This window comes from Taudactylus pleione, unplaced genomic scaffold (assembly GCF_031769625.1).
Source record: "Taudactylus pleione unplaced genomic scaffold, aTauple2 ptg000275l, whole genome shotgun sequence".
Classification (NCBI taxonomy): domain Eukaryota; kingdom Metazoa; phylum Chordata; class Amphibia; order Anura; family Myobatrachidae; genus Taudactylus; species Taudactylus pleione.
This window is the reverse complement of record NW_028284677.1, coordinates 3,328,310-3,348,855: the sequence shown is the minus strand read 5'-3', so window position 1 is coordinate 3,348,855 and position 20,546 is coordinate 3,328,310. Positions and strand designations below refer to the sequence as shown.

Sequence of the window (20,546 nt, the reverse complement as noted above, 5' to 3'; positions counted from 1 at the left end):
CTCAGGTTCCAGGTGCTTGTTCCTAAGTGATCATGTGATTGCCACCTAGATTTGAGACTAGTTGTGAAGTATGAAAGGGAATTTAAAAAAACTAAGAAAAACTATTTTACAAATGAATAGCCTACAGCATCATAGTATAATTTTCACCCTCTGTTATCACATGACAATGGCAAATCCCAGACCCAAAAATTGCGTATCCAACTCGCTGCAAGTTTCGGAGGTGGAAGCTTAAATATAAGATCCATTGAATTTTACTCTGGAGCAGGCATGACAGCTCTGAAAAGCAGCCACTGATTGTGCTGCTACTTAGTAGTTGCAGAATTGTATACTCCCGGGACCGTCCTGACAGAGTGAGGACACACATCCGCACAATTGCAGGGGACGCAGAGCCAAAAAGGATCCTTCTTTGCAACTCAGACCTCCTTCTCATAGGATGGAGCAGGGCTACCAGCTCCTCAAAAAGTTTAGGATTATCACAAGCTACCAGAGACCTTTCAAAAGCCGATCTCCTCTCCTCAGCACAGGCTATCTGCTACAGCTCAGGAGTGGTGTAAGGCCTGAAACTATGGTTCATACTATATTGTCTTCAAAAGAGACTTGACACAAACTTTCTCTTTCTCCATACTTTCCTCAACTCTCCCCCTTTCTCTTTTCCCACTATTTATATTACAAGGGTGGTTCATTAAGTAAGGTACAGTAACAAGACCTCTCAAGCGTGTGATGTTCTCTATTTTATTCTTATTTCCTGCCAGGCCAGAGCAGGTAGACCACTGCTTCCGCTCATGGCCATTAGACTGCACCTTATATCAGTCATACTATACCAACATCATTTGTAAGATGGCAAGGCTGGCGGAAACATGGTCAAATGTAGTGTGATAAGATTTCTGCGTCTGTCCAGCCATTATCAAAGACAGTGTACCAAACTCAAGCCTGTTTCTGTAACAGGACATTATCAACATACACCCTGGCAAGTTGGTGATAAATTATAGCTGCTGATGTACCCTTTAGAAATAGAAATCTGATCACACTACGCATGTTTGGCCATGATTCTGCCAGCCCCGCCATCCAACAACTGATGTTGGGAGATCTTGTTACCTTACTTATTGAACCACCCTTGTATAATGTTCTCTGTAACCTATGATGGCACTATGAGAATTGGAATTCTGGTCAGGGCCCCTATGGCTAACTGTAGCAACTGGAACTGTGGTGAGGCTGATGTGGCCAAAGTGTTCAAGACTTCAAGTGTTCAAAGTGTTCAAATGCTGAAGGGTCCAAAGTGACAAAGGGATGCAATACATGGATGGTACTCGAAGAAGCAGATTTTGTGTGGATAACCAGACCTTTTCTCATGGTTGCAAGTTGGGGATCACTTTCCTGCATGGCAGTGATTACTTTGGGTGAATTCAGGCCAAGAGGAGTTCAAACAAATTATCCTAGGATGAATCAATGTATAAGAGTAGGAATGTTTCAAGATCTTGGTTGACCCGTTCTGCCTGGCTTATGGACTGTGGATGATAGGCAGAGGAGAAGTTGAGCTGGATTTGCAAGGTCTTAAACATGAATTTCCAGAACTTGGCCACAAACTGTACACCCAGGTCTGAAATAATTTCAGTGGGACAACCATTGAGTTGAGCCAGGGCTGGTGCAGAAGGAAGACTGTATAAAGTGTGCCATCTTGGAGAAATGGTCCATCACTACCTAGATGGTGATGTACTTATTTAAAGGTAGCGGGTCAGTTACAAAGTTCATGGTAATATGGGTCCAGAAAGTACTTGGAACGAGCAATAGCAGCAATTGCCCCATAGGAGATTGTCTGGGCACCTTTGAACAAGCTGCAATCAACTGATTTACATCAGTATTCCCCAAGAATGAGCTCCTGTGTCTTTCTAACCCCAGTATGTCGGGAAAAGTGCAGTCAGCCCACTGAAGCAGCATTCTGTGGAATTTACCCTAAGGAGGGGTGGAGATTTGGGTAACAGTTGCTGCACACTCAGGATTGATAATGGACCATCTCTCTGCCACAGTTGACTCTTTCTCCACATCCATAAAGCAAGAAAGGGCATAACGCTCACAATTTTAGGATATGGAAACTGCGCTGGAAGTCACAATGCTGGAGGAACTGGAGATAATACTCTAGCTGTTTACAGCAGGATATAACAACAAAGCACTGGCAGCTTGGGAGTGTTTAAGAAGCTCCCTATATACCCCAGGCTGTCCAGGGATTGGCTGAGAGTATCATGTGATACCAGACTTGATTCTGATTTGTGTTTGGCTAATCACCTGATCCTGACTGTGATGCCCATCTCATATTCTGGAGGAAACTGTGGCGTGGAGCACACTGTGGATATGCAGAGAGACTGTCAAGCACTAAGGACTAAAAAACAATACTTCCATATGAACTCTGCAATTCAGGCCCAGCACTACCAGCTGGACTGCAAACTCTGCTGTAATCAAGAAGCTGCAGACCTCACAGAGAGAGAGACTCTCAGGTGCATAATCATCCTGGAAGGGAATCCAGCAACACAGACACATGCTGCAGCTTGTATGCTGAACAGATCTCTCAGGCAAATCTGGATATTCTTAACCTGTAGGACAGGTGAGACAAAGCGCGACTGGGGAGACCTGGTCACCGCTGCTTTGTGACAGGTTTTGGCAAATGGTTTTAAATCTAGTCCTTTTTAGATTTATACTTGAAATGGATGTCCCCTTTGACATTTGTGTTGATCATGGAACTCTATCAGCCTAGATAAGCCTCAATTTGAACACCTCTGGTATCTTTGTTGGGCTCCAGGAACACAGTTAAGCCTTTTATATTGATGATGTGATCTTAACTGTAACTAAGCCGCATGTCACTATCCCAAAACTCTTGTAAGAGATTAGAATACATGGCAAGTTGTCAAACTAAAAAATTAATGCAGATAAATCTGAGATATTGGACTTGAGTATATACCCTGATGTTGTAATGCCTATCCATGGTAAGTACTCTTTCCATTGGCAACCTTGCAAACTTAAATATTTGGGGATATAATTATCTCAATCTTACAGTCAATTGTACACTACCAGTTTCCCCGATTATTAGCTGAAATTTATTCAGAACGAACCTCTTGGAAAAAAATAATGTCTTGGTTTGGGCAAACAGCAGCTATTAAAATGAATGCCCTCCCCAGACTGCTCTATCTTTTGCAGAGCCTATCTATTCCTATTGCATTGACCATTATTTGGAAGCTGCAAAAACCCTTATGGACTTTATCTGGGATGGTATGAAGCTGAGGGTTAAAATGATGGTTCTTCAAAAAGTTCACTCTGAGGTAGGCATATGAATTCCCAATTGATCAAAATAATATTATACAACACATTTAACACAATAGGGGGAATTCAATTAGCTGTGGGGTTATCTGTGCCGGGAGATTTGATTGGTGTGGTTTACCTCTTGCGTTAATCCACAGGGGTGGACTTTTCCTCACAGCTTCAGGAGTTGCAAGAAAAAGTCTTTGAAAAAAAACACAGGGAAAACCCATTAACGTGCACTAACCCACTGATTTTGTGCAAACTGTGGAATCAGTGGGTTAGCATACATTAGCCCCTGGTTTCCGTGCAGAAATAATAACAGGATTTATATACTTATGTTAACCCCCCCCCCATCATTGACTTTCCTACAGTATGCCAAAAAAGTTCCCTATTGTACTCTATCTATTATGGGCCTATTGTTCCCATAGGTTAAGCCTCCACTCTTCACATCCTCTGCTGCTTCCCTAATGGAATAGCTCTGATTTTCCACTGGGCTTGGGCCATTTAATGACTGGACTAAACACGGTGTCCATTCCCGTGTAGATCTCCCTCATTCCCAGATTTACCAGAACTCTGTCAACTATTTCTCTCCCAAATAAAGTATTTTTCCAATATTAAAATGCTGCAATTTTTAAAATACACTTTGAAGCACTGATCTGACCCCATGATTGCAGAGGCCTGATCTCTTCTCTATATGGAATATTGCTGTGTCACAGCCAGCCTCCTAAAGAAGCTCACAAACTTACATGGGAAAAAGAGGTGAGAGAAGTTCTAGACCCTGAGGATGGGTTTGGTGTTTGTTGACATTCATCATGTCAACATGAAAATGATGACCTGCGTGCAATGTTGACAGGTCAAGATTCATTATATCGTCACTGATGAAATGGCAACATGATTAGAATTTCGACAAAACGTCCCTGGCGGTCTAGCTATGACTTACCTGGTGAGGTGGGTCCGGCGTCTCCAGCAATGTCTTTCAAGTCCATCGGTCAACTGATGATGATAATGACTGTCTAATCCCCAACCTAGTACTTAACCCTAACCTCCTCTCCTGTAGCCTACTGCAGCCTAAACCCAAACTGCAGGTCCATGCAGAATGTTCCCATTGCACATGTTGACACTGTGATTATGTTGACATTCTGCACATGTTGACATGTTCAATATTGACATTTTAACAATATCAACATTGTGATATCGCTATTGTAATTGTCAACATTTTGACTACATCCGCTGAGGAGTGGGTCACGATACGCACAGCTATAGCCAAAAGATTAATTTCAGTTTGTATTAAAAAATGGAAATGGCTTTTAAGGTTTGTTATGGTTGGAATATGGTTCCAACTTGCATTCATTAAATTTTTCCAGCCTCCTCCCTTTATGCTGCCGTTCTTGCATGTCATGGGGCATTCTGAATTCCAGTGACAGATCTAAATATCCCTGTATTCTTGGACCTGTCCAAGAATACAGGGATATTTAGATCTGTCACTGGAATTCAGATCACTGATACTCCTTTATGTTCCTTGCTTTCCAGACCCATACCACATGTCCAACCTGAATACTTTTTAAACATACTGTATGCTGAATGCAGCTAAATACCAGATAGCCACTCGCTGAAAGTTGACGGATCCCCTGTTTTAGTTAGCCACTATCAATATCATCTGGTTTGTACAGTATATAGTATGAATCGCATCAGTCTGACCATGGTCTCCTGTGTCTGCTGCTGTGCATCTTTGTGTACGCAGTCACACACCTGCGACACTCCCATTTTTACATCCATTATTAACCGCCTCCCGGTCTCCACCCAGGAACGTCTTGAATTTTTCCACAACATTTCTAATATTGTGTGTATCAATTGTAACTGCACCTTTGAGCGTACATAACGTGGGCTGCACGCGCCGTAGGAGTTTTTAGGAATTTTTGCTCAGTTGCAAGTAATCACTGAACTACATTATATGAACATTGGCATTGTGTCCACCTCTGAATCAGGCCCCTAGAAAGAGTTGAAATGCATCCCATTTAGACCACAGAAAAGACATATATGAACTTGTGGGTGCTTGTTGCAAAATACACAATGGTGATGGTGACAATCAGCAGCCACTTCTGATTGGCTGAGTGCATGTGGATTGCTCCCACTGATATTATTAATATTGCTAATGTGGTAGCTGTGATCTATTTGCATTATTTAAATGTTATTTATAGTTGGTATGAAGCAGGAAAGCAAATTCTCATTTGACTTTTTAAGTGTGAACATTTTTCACTGAACCTAATCAGTACTTAGTCAAATGGTTAATTTCTTTAACCACTTGCCTGGCACTAACAAATGAGATGCGACCGCAGCCAGGAGTGCCTTACCTGACTAGGTCGCATCTCATGCGTTAGTGCAGTCCTGCTGTGTCCCCTTTGTGTAATGGAGAAAATCTGTTCTGCACTCCTCCTCTGTGACTGTTGACATCACTCCCAAAATTGCACCCTAGAATGCCATGCAAATGGTACTCCTGGGTGCATGCTCCTATAGTGAAAGTGCGAGGAGGGGAACATGGTTCCCCTCTGAGCACCGGTAAACTGATATCTGTGTGTGTAGAGATTGGCTGCAACAGGGGGGACTGATGATGAGTTCCCCCTGCAACAAGGAGGTGAAGAAGCGGATCTAGGCACGGGAGGGGGGGTCACGTTGAACATTAAAATATTACATGGTTGAGATATATATATATATATATATAAATAAATAAAACAATTACATATATAGTGACACATGTGGGGGTGGGTCTAAACTGGGGACCCATTGTCCCTGGGGTTGAGGGTGCTACAGGGACCTATTATTACTAGAGGGTGAGGGTTAATATTGCATGGAGGGTTTTACACTGGGGGGGCTATTTTTATGGGGGGTGGGTAATGAAATTTCAATGGGGTCCTATGGACAAAGGGGTTGGGGGGTGTATAACATCCCCTAGGTACATTTTATATAAATATTAAATATTTAAATAGATTTAAAAAAAATACTATTTAAACTGAATTAACTAAAAAAAGTGGTTAAATCCAGTGGTCGAAACCAAGAGGCGGCGGCTTTGAAAAGGGTCTCTTCATAAATCCATGTAGTATGCACAGAACGTAATATGGAGCAGAATAAAAATCTACTATAAATATTTATTTTGCCTAATGCACTGTCAAAAGTCAGTTCTGACAAAATATGTTCTTTGAAGTATTTATTTTAATTTTTTTCAAACTCCCAAAGTTTATAGTGTTAGTATGTTGCTAATTGTGGCATGTGTGTAAGCAAAAACATGAAAGAAGTTTATATGTGCTTTACTAATAACATCTTTATTCCATTGTATCAAATTAACAAGGAAGTACTTATATAGGAGCAGAATGTAAAAGTGTGATAACTAGAATTGCAAGATTACTCAATTCACTAACTTTATGAGGTGATCACTCTGTAATGCCTACCTTAACCTGCTCATCATGTTTGTTTTCAAATCCATATCCTGATGGAATATTTTCTGTAAAAATAATAAAGCAACAAAAATAGACTACTTGAAAGTTTTCTTAACTGCCATTTAAGAGAGACAATCATCTATGAAACAAGTACAGTACAATACATTAGATCCGTGTTTTATCTAGAGATATTTTCCCTTTTTTCAGTTAATTTAGTACAGTTAGAATTCTGAATAAGAATTTTAAAGGGGTGATTATTTTACAAATAAAGAAAACAACTCAGCTTTGTACTAATAGAGGTCTTAGTGTCAGGTAATTAATGCTATAGCAAGTCCCTGCTGTTCATCTCCTCAACAGCAATGGTCAAAAATATATATATTTCTATTTATTGAAATGACAGGTTGAATAGAAAAATCAATGCCAAACTTTGTCATTAATACAAAATACAATTACAGTTTTTACTACTTTCTTGTTATTATAAACCACATTTTAGCCCTGATCATTCTATTTTTTTCTCACCATATATCACACAAAAACCAAATTGTTTATTGGGGTTATGTTTCATAAAGGAACATATGATCCCATCGCTTATGCGATCAATTTACTTTCTGGTTTGAACCCAGCAGAGCTATTCCACATGTGCAAATGGTAATAAAAAAAAGGTCTCAATAGCTTTGAAGGACACTCAATGAGGCCTGCACTTTATGTTTAACTAAAGTGGGAGGGTTACAAATTGTTGAATTTTTATGAGAGTTACTGTAGCAGATTAATACAAGTTTAACCACTTGCCTGGCATGGTCACATAAGATGCAACCACGCCAGCCTGGGCTTTTTTTAGATTCACGTAGCAGAGGTAGAACTGGATCAGACTTTATTATAGGCCATAGTAGTTTCGTTCTTTTTGTGCTGTATTGGTTAACCCACTGAATAATGACTTGCAATGGTTGTTTGTTAGAGGGTTTGATGAGCTCTTCTAATTCATTACGTGGGTAACCTCTTACTACAAACGTATCCATCTTATACATCATTTCTATGGGGTCACTGGTAAATCGTCAGACTCATAAGAACTGAGAATATGGGAGACCTCTCAATGTGGGAAGTGGATGGTAACTATCATGTCACAAAATTGTGTTGCGATCAGTTGGTTTATTGTATAAGGAGGTTTTGATCTTACATTCATGTTTATGTACATCTAAGAAATTAACATGTGAATTACTGATGGTGTTTTGGACTTTATATTAGTGTACTGAGGAAAGGGAGTCTCTTCCCGAAACAATTAAAGAGTGCCATTTATTCAGCTACCGTTATGAGTCTCTGAGTCATCGTTTATTCACCTACCATTATAAGTCTCATGTGCTTTCCTGCATCTGAAGTGTTGCCCATTTTTGTGTCGACCATTACAATTTCAACCTGTTGTACTTGTCAATCTTCATCCATGTTGACCTTTTGTCCCTGTCAACCTATCAGTTGGTGTCTACTGTCAATTTTTTTAAATTGATTGGAACCCAAACCGGCTTACCTTATATTTCTACAAAAACCACACATGTGCATATCGAGCGCCTGATACGGCCATCCGTCCAGCCGCTCAGAATAGTGACATCATTGCTAGTGCACCGAGGTGCACTGCGCATGTCAGAGTACCCATCACCATAATAACCAAAATGCAGAATAGTACTGGCTGCATAAAGAATAATAATGTTATAACATTGTAATTCAAATAAGACTACAATGTACAAGCAATATCCAAGCAAAAGTAGTCAAACTAAAGAATAACAGAAAGAAGATGATGTTAAACATATATATACAGGTATCTTATATATAATTTGCTTAGTCCCTTTGTCCGGAACGCTCTTTGAATTTGAATATCTCAAAGACTAATTAAGATATTAATGTGATTCTTTTGCGACGGATTTCAATCAGCAATACATTTCAGAATTTGGAATAAAACTGTATAAAATTTGATGAAAAAAAAAAAGACAAAAAACGTAATAAATGCTTTGGTATAGCTAACCTGAAAATGTCAAGAAAACTACCAGAACACAGAGCCGTCCCCGGCTGTTTTAACGCACTACTGGTGGTCTGTGCTCTCACATGGACCCGGCGCCCTAGCCATGTGCGGACACTGTGTCAGGTTGGCCATTACTCACCACAGCGCCGGCTTCCCCTGATCCCTCGGGTGGTCAGTGACGCGCTGAGCATTATACTTAGAGCTATGTGGACATCCATGAGCTGCGCTGTGCCTTGGTTGATGCAGTTGCCGTCATGGATGCAGCCATGACAGTTCACAACACCTGACTACCCTTTACCAATGGTAGCATGGTGGTGGTCAGCTGACACTGTCCACCAATGATCTGCTACCAGTCTCCGGACAGAAGGAAGTTGCCTGTGCAACGTTGTTTATACTTGCTGCTATTCTGTTCCAGGTTCCCTACGTGATCTCCTCGAGTCTCTAGTACCAACTCCTTGTGCAACAGTGTGTCCAAACATCCTGTCTGTGTGCAATACAAGTACCACCTTCTGATGCAACTTCACGTCAAAAACCCTTTCCAGTGTACAGTTATGAGTGCCACTCCCTGGCACAACAGTGCCTCAAGCACTTGCCTTCATATCCACACGAGTAACAGTTCTCAATGCAAAAGGTACTTCTTGTAGAAGTATATCTCTTGGGCCATTGTCCATTTGTCTCTATTCCCACGGTATCAGAAACCTGTCCAAAGGACCTCGACCTGCCTGCTGGGTGCAGCTTAAACCCATATCCCGTTTATAAGGGTCACTGCTGAACACCTCCCAGCTGGTTAGACTCTGCGCCTTTGGACAGGTCTCGTCAGCGTTTGATATTTGTGGATGAGAAGATCATATATACAGGCCCCCGCCTCCAGCTTCTCTCTCCTCCAAGGACCTCAGCTTCCACCCCCTCAGTAGGGGATTCCTTTAAGCCAAATGTGACAGTTTACACAGGCCCAATGGAAGCTAAGGATTCCAAGGCTACAGGGGCATTAAAAGATCTTGCCACCTGCATGGACAATCAAGAGGTGGCACAACATCAGGTGGGTAATTTCCTACACAAGCGGTCCGGACAGCTGCTGTCAATTCAAGGGACTCTAGCCATGCTCCTTCCTCCTCCCGCGGTGGTAGCACCTCCTACTCCACCAATCCAATCTTCGGTTCCTGGTGGTGCTAGGTCTCGTCTTCAACTGGCATCACCAGAACATTTTGATGGGAACCCCCGATGCTGCCGAGGATTTATCAACCAGTGTGAGATCCAGTTCGAATGCCTACCGCAGAATTACCCCATGCCTAGATCGAAGGTGTCATATATATTATTTCTTTATTGTCAGGAACAGCTTTAGACTGGGTTTCTCCTCTATGGGAACGAGCAGATCTGCTAGTTTCCAATTACGAGACTTTTATTTCCTCCTTCAAGAGAATTTTTGATGAGCCTGGTCGCATGGCTTCTGCTTCTTCTGACCTACTACGAGTTAATCAAGGGACATGGACTTTTGGGCAATATGTGATACAGTTCCAGACTATCTCTTCTGAGTTGAAGTGGAATGAGGAAGCTCAAAAGGCATCTTTTCTGCATGGGCTCTCTGAAAAGATGAAGGATGAACTGGCCTCCGGCGATCTTCCAGAGTCCTTTGCTGAAGTGGTCTCTCTTTGTATTAAAATTGATTTATGTCACTGGGAGCATACGGCAAGTAGAGGTTGTTGGGATTGCTTCCAAAATTAGCCGTCTCAAGCTGTTTGTTCTTCTTCCTCCACCTCCAGTAGTGAAGAGCCAATGCAGATCAACAGATCTCAGTTATCTTCTGCAAAATGAACCCATCGATTTCAGAACAAACTTTGCCTTTATTGTGCTGCTCCAGATCATGTCCTGAGGAATTGTCTTTGCCTTTTGGGAAACGCAAGACCTTAACTGGTTCTGGGAGAGTCCAGTTGGGGGTACTGACTAAGCCATCCCATGTCATGGATAGTTATTTAACAGTGATGCTCTCCTACAAGAAGAAGACAAGAGAATTGAAGGCCTTAGTAGATTCTGGAGCAGCTGGGAATTTTATTTCTGAAGCTTTGGCTCTCTCCTTGGATATACCTGTTACTCCCCTCTCAACTAAGTTCGATCTTTCTGGGGTGGACGGCAGCATTATTTTGGGTAATCCAGTTTCTTTTGTTACTCATTCAGTGTCTCTTCAGGTGGGCTGCCTACACCGAGAAGTATTAGAACTCCTGGCCCTTCCCAGATCTTCTTAGAAATTAGTGCTGAGGTTACCCTGGCTCAGGAAACACAATCCTACATTGGACTGGTCTATGATGCAGGTTCTTGCTTTGAGTCAAAACTGTTTAAACCAGTGCCTGTCTCGGGTTGTACCTGTATGTACTCATTTCCTTTCTACAAGCTTTTCTCCAGTTCCTAAACAAAAGAAAGTCCTTTCTGATCCTCGTTTACCAGATGCATACCGGCATTTTGCTGATGTGCTTAATGAGCAGTCTGCAGATAGATTACCTCCTCACCGCCCCTGGCATTGCAACATCAATCTCGTGCTGGGGAAGATGCCTTCTAGAGGTGAGTTTATCCTCTTTCTGTTCCTGAGACCATAGCTATGGCTGAGTACAGTAAGGAGAATCTTTCCAAGGGATTCATTAGACCTTTTTCTCCAGCAGGAGTGGGTTTTTTCTTTGTTGAAAAGGACAGAAGACTCAGACCTTGCATAAATTACTGTACCCTTTGCCCCTCATCTCGGAACTCTTTGATAAAGTACATGGTGCCTGTATATTCACTAAACTGTATCTCCGAGGGGCCTACAATTAGATTTGCATTAAATCCGGCGATGAGTGGAAGACCGCTTTCAACACCCATGATGGGCACTTTGAATACCTAGTGATGCCATTCGGGTTAAGTAATGCTCCAGCAATCTTCCAAGGATACATAAATGAAATTTTCAGAGATATTCTTTATAGATTTGTGGTGATATATGTCAACTATATATTGAGTTTTTTCAGATCTACAGTCTCATCGACTTCATGTCAAAGAAGTACTGTCCCGCCTTCGAGATCACAGCTTGTATGGAAAACTATCCAAGTGTCTGTTTAGCAGTCTGCTCTTCCATTCCTGGGACATGTCATTTCTGGAAGTTCTTTAAAGATGGATCCGGACAAGTTAAAAGCAATGCAAGAGTGGGCCCAGCCAACTGTTTTGAAGGCCATTCAGCACTTCCTAGGCTTCTCTAATTATTATAGAAGATTTATTCTGGATTTCTCCATGGCGGTAGCGCCTATCAAGGCTCTTACAAAAAAAGGCTCCAATCCCTCTCAGTGGTCGCCCGCAGCTATAGCAGCTTTTCAGGAACTTAAGATTGCATTCTCCAGAGCTCCAATTTTACGAAACCACAAATTGAAAAATTTTTACTATAGAGGTGGATGCCTCCTCTGTGGCTGTAGGAGCAATACTTTCACAAACTGGAGATGATGAGGAAAAACCAGCCTTGTGGGTTTTTCTCTCATAAGTTCTCTCTGGCAGAGAAAAACTATGCTATTGGAGATCAGGAACTGTTGGCCATGCACCTAGCTTTGGAAGAATGGAGGCATCTGTTGGAGGGTGCAAAGTTTCCAATCATTATCAAACTACCACCATTATCACTGACCACAAAAACCTTATCTATCTACACACGGCTCATCACCTTAACGCTAGGCAAGCTCACTGATCCCTTTTCTTCACCCGGTTTAATTTCAAACTCAAATTCCGCCCTGGGATCTTGAAGAAAAAGGCGACTGCCCTATCTCGATCCTTTCTGTCCTCTCTAGAAGAAGATATTCAACCACAGGCCCAGACGATACTGGACCCTCATGTTTTGTCTCCCACTCAAGTTATATCCTCTCCTCCTGGCAAAATTTTCGTAGCTCCTCAATTATGAGAAAACTTGTTGACATGGGCCCATGCCTCTCTTTTTGCCGGTCATTCGGGGATTATCAAAACATTAAAATTCTTGCAATGGTCATACTGGTGGCCCACTATGTGGGAAGATGTCCGTAGCTTCATCGTATTTTGTGCCAAGTGTGCCCAACATAAGTCCAGTCATACGAAAATGGTTGGCCCTCTACATCCGCTACCTGTGCCAAATGCTCCTTGGACCCATCTTTCAATGGATTTCATTTCTGAGCTGCCATCTTCTAAAGGTTTCAATACTATTTGGGTAGTGGTCAATCAGTTTTCCAAAATGGCCCACTTCGTCCCTTTAACTGACCTTCCTTCCGCTCCTCCGTTGACAAAGGTATTTATCCAGGAGATCTTCAGACTTCATGGGTTACCTAAAGAAATCATATTTGACCAGGGGGTACAATTTGTGGCAAGAGTTTGGAGAGCTCTCTGTGCCTCCTACAGGATTAGATTAAAGTTTTCGTTGGCCTACCACCCACAGACCAATGGTCAGATCGAGAGGGTGAACCAGGAACTGGAGACTTTTGTTAGACTCTTTCTCTCCTCCTCTCACGATGACTGGGTCAATTTATTGCCTTTGGCGGAGTTTGCCCATAATTTCAGGTACCACTCCTCATCAAATTCCACTCCATTTTTTACTGTGTATGGTAAACACCCTTGATTACCCAATTTTCAAGATTTACCTCCCGTGGAAGTTCCTGCCATTACCAATTTGTTTAACTCTTTTTCAAAGTTATGGAAGGATGTGCATTGTTCTCTAAAGAAGACTTCCTACAACTACAAGAAGTTTGCAGACAGGAAACGTCTCGCCGTTCCTCTCCTGGGAGTTGGGGACAGGGTATGGCTATCTTCCAATAATATTCACCTAAATGTACTAAGTATGAAGTTAGCACCACACTTTAATTGGACCCTACTGTATTCTCAAGGTACTCAATCCTGTGGCTTACAAATTGGAACTTCCTCCACAATTAAGAATTGCTAATACTTTCCATGTTTCTTTGCTATGGCCGCTGGTACTTAAACAATTTCAAAGGTTTCCTCCGAAGACTCCTTAAGATCAGACTCATTGGGGTGTTGAGTTTGAGGTAGAGAAAATCTTGGATTCTCAACATCGATTTAATAACCTTCAATACCTTATTGACTAGAAAGGATATGGACCAGAAGATAGGGCATGGATCAAGGCGTCTGACGTCCATGCTCCTCAACTTATATGAGCTTTTCACAGAAGATTTCCTATGAAGCCTTTTCCGTGTCCGGAGTTCACCCTGAAAGGGGGGGGATCAGGTTTGTGGCCTAGGGTCGGCCGTTACTCACCACAGCACCGGCTTCCCCTGATCTCTTGGGTGGTCAGACATCAGGTGTGATGGCGAGTGATGCGCTGAACATTATACTAGCCATGTGGACATCCATGAGCTGCGCTGTGCCTTGGTTGCTGCATTTGCAGTCATGGATGCAGCCATGACAGTTCACAACACCTGACTACCCTTTACCCAATGGTAGCATGGTGGTGGTCAGCTGACACTGTCCACCAATGATCTGCTACCTTAGGGTATAAAGACAGTCTCCGGACAGAAGGAAGTTGCCTGTGCAACATTGTCGCTACCATGTGTATACTTGCTGTTATTCCATCCCAGGGTTATTACATTCCCTACGTGATCTCCTTGAGTCTCTAGTACCAACTCCTTGTGCAACAGTGCGTCCGAACAGCTTGCCTGTGTGCGATAAAAGTGCCAACTCCTTGTGCAACAGTGTGTCCAAACATCTTGCCTCTGTGCGATACAGGTGCCAACTCCTTGTGCAACAGTGCATCCGAACATCTTGCCTGTGTGCAATACAGGTACCACCTTCTGATGCAACTTCGCGTCGAACACCCCTTTCCAGTGTACAGTTACGAGTTACACAACAGTGCCTCAAGCACTTACTTTCGTATCCACATGAGTAACAGTTCTCAGTGCAGAAACTACTTCTTGTAGAAGTATATCTCTTGGGCCATTGTCTATTTGTCTCTATTCCAACAATATCAGACACCTGTCCAAAGGGCCACGATCTGCCTGCTGGGTGCAGCTTAAACCCATATCCCGCTTGGAGGGGTCACTGGTGAACACCGCCCAGCTGGTTAGACTCTGCGCCTCTGGACAGGTCTCGTCAGCATTTGATATTTGTGGATGAGGAGATCATATATACAGCCCCCACGCTTCCGGCTTCTCTCTCTTCCAGGGACCTCAGCTTCCTTCCCTTCAGTAGGGGATTCCTTTAAGCCAAACGTGACATACTGTTTATGTTCTGCCCAGTTCGGCTCCTGATTGGCCTCCTGGCTGCGTGACGTAGCTATTACATAATGAGGGCGTGCGGGCGGCACAACAGAGGAGGCTACTGCCATAGAGGGTGCTCTTCCCTCACCTACTTTCTCCAACTCGTCGATTCCAGGCTCACAACTCCCAGCCAATTAGCACCATATTTGCACCTTGAAAGCAACACCTCTTTTCTCTGCTTTCCACAAGAGCTGCCGGCAGCCGCTGATTAACAGGAGACGGTGAGGCGGAGTAACAGTGCATTATCATTTGCATCTATAGGGGCTCAGCTTGAAATACCCCCTGGAAATGGTCCATTTTGCTTCAGAGTCCATGGCCAAATATATCATCACACTTACAAATTGGCGAAATGTTACAATAAAAAAACAAAAAAAAAACATAACAGGGCGTGGCTTAGCCGGTTATGTTTCACACACATCTTTTATTACCTGATTCCGTCGTATTAACATATGATCTAGCCATTATCTAGCGAAACATACGTACGTATGTTCTGGGTTCAAATTGGCAAAATGTTCACCACGGGCATACTAGTAATCATGTATAATATAAACAAGTAAATGTTGTAAAATTGTTAAATTACAAAAGTAATTAGACATGCATCAAATACCTCTTATATATATACATGATTTACTGAATATGGAAATTACATTGGTACAATTTAGACCCCAAACTGAATATGGAAATTACATTGGTACAATTTAGACCCCAAACACAATCATTATTGAGATTGGTAAATAAGCAGTTAACAATTAATTCATAAAACAAGCTAATGGCAGATCATTTAAGCCTATAGGGTTAAGAACATCGAAGCGATGGATGCCGCGTGTCTCTATTTTAAAAGTAGTGTTTCATGATCTCCACCCCTAGATAGAGGTGGTACATGATCAGTCATACAGTATTTGAAGCAGTGATAAAATGTATCCAGCTTGCACAAAATGTCATGCTACCGGCTGGTCACTGTTACCGTTCTCTAAAGCCACACTGACAGTGGATCGGTGTAAAGCCATTCTCTCTTTACACTTGCATTTTGTAACCTATATAGCTTAAGCCACAAGGGCAAATGATCTGATAAATGACAAATGAACTATTGCAAATTAGGTAATGGCGTATACAATATTTTAACAGAATGTGGATTAAAAAATGTATCATTAAGGACAACCAGTTTTTTTAGAATACAGAAAATGTCTAGATGCTTGAACAGAACCGTAACATCTGATTTAACCAGTAGGTCTCTCAGGCATTTTCCTCTAGAGTAACAAGACACCAAAATTTCTCTATCATGGTATCATTTGAATAGCAGCAGTCCAATTTTCGCTATTAAAATGTTTGATCCTTAACATTTGTGAGTAGGGTAAACTATTTTTTAGACTAACTGGATGTTAGGATCCGCAGGTAGAGAATCATTTTGGTGGCAGTTCCCAGCCTTGGTTACTACTGGAGATTACATCTAATCCTGTCTGTCTATGTGTTTTTTTCCCAGGTGCTATTAATCATCTGCCTCTCTGCAGATCTCAGGTGCACACCAGCCTGTGATCAGGAGTTACTCTCTGCTGGAGACGGCTCTGATTGGGTCCTGCATCTTTTAAATTACAGCCAGCCCTGCACTCTGTGCCAGTTATACTGTGTAAACTGCAGAACACAGACTGTTCCCCAGCTTCCAAGCTGCACCAGCGCACAGACGTTCTCCTGGCTTCCAAGCCGCTCAGTGCACGGACTGTTTCCCGGCTCCCTAGTTGCAACATTGGCCTCTGGTCACTCTACTGGTTCACCAGCCACACCATCGGCACCTTGCCGCACCAACGGCTCCCAAGCCGCATCAACGGCTCCCAAACCGCAACATTGGCCTCTGGCCACTCTACTGGCTCACCAGCCACACCATCGGCACCTTGCTGCACCAACGGCTCCCAAGCTGCAACATCGGCCTCCGGCCACTCTACTGGCTCACCAGCCACACCATCGGCACCTTGCCGCACCAACGGCTCCCATGCCGTATCATCGGCTCCCGTGCCGTATCATCGGCTCCCAAGCCACAACATCAGCCTCCGGCCAGCTCTACTGGCTCACTAGCCGCACCATAGACTCCCTAGGCATATCATTGGCGTTCAGCTGCATCATCGGTATGTACTTTGGACTATTCCTTTATACCTGCTAGCCTGTTTTTTGTGACAATAAAGTCACTAACTTTGATTTCACCCTACATCTTCTGGTGTCACTCTCCTTAAGGTATTCTGGTCGTCTGGATCTCCAGACAACCGTAACACTGGATGACAGCTATTCATGTAAAACTTTATTTCGATCAGTAGATTTAGAAAATACTGATGTTGTTAAACTAGTGCCATTCTTGCTGATTGTCACACTTGTTGATCCATAGTAATAGAAAGTTTAACTGGGCAATACTTGGTATTATGTTTCAAAATTAAATCCTCAAAAGATGCATTGGAATTATTCCTGATCATAAAGAGATCATCTATAAATCGAATTTAAAATAATACCCGTGAAGCTAACGCTGGATCTTGGAAGAACAATAGCAAATTAGCAAATTAAAAATATTTGCGTATGAGATGGCTATGGAAAAGAGCCCACGGCACAGCTGGTGACCTGTAAAGAAAATGTACTGTTACATATAAAATAAAATGTTCGTATCATCTCAAGTAGTTGCATAATAACTTAAATATGAGGTTGACTATAACTGTCAATATGTAAAAGACAACTACTGTATGTGTGATTGTGTATTTCCTTGGGTTAGTAAATTCAATGTAAGGTCTCCTCATATTAGTGAATCATCAAAAACATTTATGCCACTTATCCTACCTGATTGCAAAATGAGCCTCACGGACACAAGACTGATATCTTGTTACTCTAGATCCAGAAACTAGAGAGACCTACTGGTGTTTGGAGTCTAAATTGTACCAATATATTTTCCTTATTCAGTAAATCCTGTATATATAAGACGTATTTGCTGCATGTCTAGTTACTTTTGTAATTTAACAATATTACAACATTTACTTGTGCATCTTATAATGATTATGTATATAGAGATATGTTAAACATAATTTTCTTTTGGTTATTCTTTAGTTTGGCTACTTTTGCTTGGATATTGATTGTACTTTGTAGTGTTATTTCCATTACAATGTTATAAGCTCTTACGAGCAGGGCCCTCTTGTGCTTCTCCTTCTCTACTTTCATCTACTTCTTACTCCCCACTAGGTATCATGACCAGGGTTTTGCAGCGTGGAGGTTTGTTGTCCTTACCGGTGAGGGCACTGTGGCACGGTCCTTCTGTCGGGGGAACTGGCATGTGGAGACTGGCATTGGCCATACGCAGAGGTCTGCCAGCATTGGGCCAGCCTGGCAAGGGTAAGTCTAGTGGCGTCTCTGCGTCACAGGTGTCTGGGCGCCACCATGTTGTCTTTGGTCATGTGACATAGCAGGCTAATCATCTGTAGGTCACCTGCTCTCTCTGGCCTATCATGTTCCACTACTGGGTACTTAAGGGTGTTTGGGGCTCCCTGTAGTTTCCAGTGCAACGTATTCACAGCGTAGCTGTGAGAGAGAGTTCTATGCGCTCCTGTACCCTAGACTTGTGCTCCAGTGCTTGCCCGAGCTCCTTGTTGGTCTCTGGCTCACTGCATAGCCTGCATCGCTCTGCCTTGCGTTGATCTCCACTGGAGATCAGCTCTGCACCTTCCACCAGACCCACTACTGCCTCAACCTGTCTCCTCAGTTAACCCATTCCTGCGCAGCCATCATCACAGCATTTCCGGATTTCCTTTTCAGCCATCATCACACCACTACCGGATATCCCCTTCAGCCATTATTCAGCAAACCAGGATATTCACTTCACTCTCACAGTTTATCTGGATTAATCTCTGTCACTGATCTGGACATTCGTTTACTCCCATTCCTTACAGTTCCTTATACTTATATCAGTTTGTTTATTACTGGACTTTAGTTTATCTTATTATTCACGTTTACGAACAATCACATTAAACAACCCACCTTTCAGTTTAAACCTGTTCCGGTGTCTGCTCCTGTTTCCACCCCAGGTCCACAACAAACACAGACTCTGACACTAGGGCACCTAACACTTGGTTGCTATGCTCTGTTGCTTATTTGGGTGTTATGGTCGCTAATGTAGCAATGTATATTATCCATGCCCTTGTCCTGTATTGTATTGTACTGTAAGTCACTGGTCAACCTCTTTGTTTATGTACTTTGTAAGGCTCTGCGGAACACTTGTGGCACCATATAAATAAATTATAATAATAATAATATAACATTTATACTATTCTGCATTTTTTTTTACTATGGTGAAGGATACTCTGACATGCACCTTGGTGCTCTAGCTATGATGTCACTATTCTGAGCGGCCGGCCGGACGCCCGTATCCGGCGCTCGAAATGCACGTGTGGTTTCATAGGAGTATAAAGCAAGCCTGTTTGGTTTCCAATCAATAGATCTACAGTAAAAAGATCGACAGTGTCCAGGTATACACCAACTATTAGACAGGCAATAGGTCAACAGGGACAAAAGGTCGACATGGATGAAGAGCGACAGGTACAAAAGGTCGACATTGGAATGGTCAACACAAAAATGGTCAACTTTTTTATTATTTTTTTAGGGTTTGGCACTAACTGGAGGGTAAGGTTCTAGAAGGGATGGTTAGGGTTAGGCACTAGGAGGGACGGTTAGGGTTTGGTTCTTACCCCGACGGTTAGGGTTAGGCACCAGGATGGAGGGTTTGGCATCTATGAGAGTGTTAGGGTGAAGATAAGGGTTAAAAAAAAAAAATGGGTCGACAATTTATGTGTCGACCATTCCAATGTTGATCTTTTGACCTTGTTGACCTCTTGTACCTGTCAATATTCATCCATGTCGACCTTTTTTTTACCTATTGCCGCTCTATCAGTTGGTATCTACCTAGACACTGTCAGCCTTATTACTATAGATCTTTTGCAATGTTATCACATTGTTATTCTTTAAGCATCCTGTACTATTCTGCATTTTTGGTTACTATGGTGATGTACACTACAACATTCGCAGTGCACCTTGCGCAGTGCACATTAGCAATGATCGGCCAGACGGATGAACATATTGGGCGCTCAGTATGCACATGGGTGGTTTTCTTAGGGAAATAAGGTAAGCCTGTTTCATGTTATGTTTTTTTATCCAATGCTAATAAAGTAAACACGGAAACTTTGATACACAACTGCTGTCTGCTATGCTTATTGAGTCCAGAGTGCCGCACTACATATGGTATACTTTGGATTTATCACTGCGAGGGCATCAGGCACAGATATATCTAAGTGGATACACATATATATATATATATGTATGTATGTACGTACGTACGTACGTACGTACATACGTACGTACAATTGTAATCCACAGAAAAAGAAAAAAATGAATTCTCCATAAGTATGTTAAAATAAATGTGACCTTTTTTTTTAATTTTACACAAAGACTGGAGATTACGTTCTGTGGATTACAGTTGTGTGCATTTGGATGCCCTTCTGGGTTCTCCTTGGAGTGCAACTCCAGCAATTTACCATCTGATGGTGCGAGTGAGCAACCTCCCATATT

General features: G+C 42.4%; 1 protein-coding gene across 2 annotated transcripts in view; it reads right to left on the bottom strand.

Moving 5' to 3' along the window:
- Positions 1-20,546, bottom strand: part of FMN2 (formin 2) — a 414,500-nt gene that overhangs the window by 259,076 nt on the left and 134,878 nt on the right. For both annotated transcript variants that reach the window (XR_015880159.1, XM_088481581.1), the window contains exon 4: positions 6,732-6,784. Coding sequence is in view for 1 of the 2 variants with exons in the window: in XM_088481581.1 (XP_088337707.1) it covers positions 6,732-6,784 (53 nt within the window). In the remaining variant the exon portion in view is untranslated. The remainder of the gene's footprint in view (positions 1-6,731; positions 6,785-20,546) is intronic.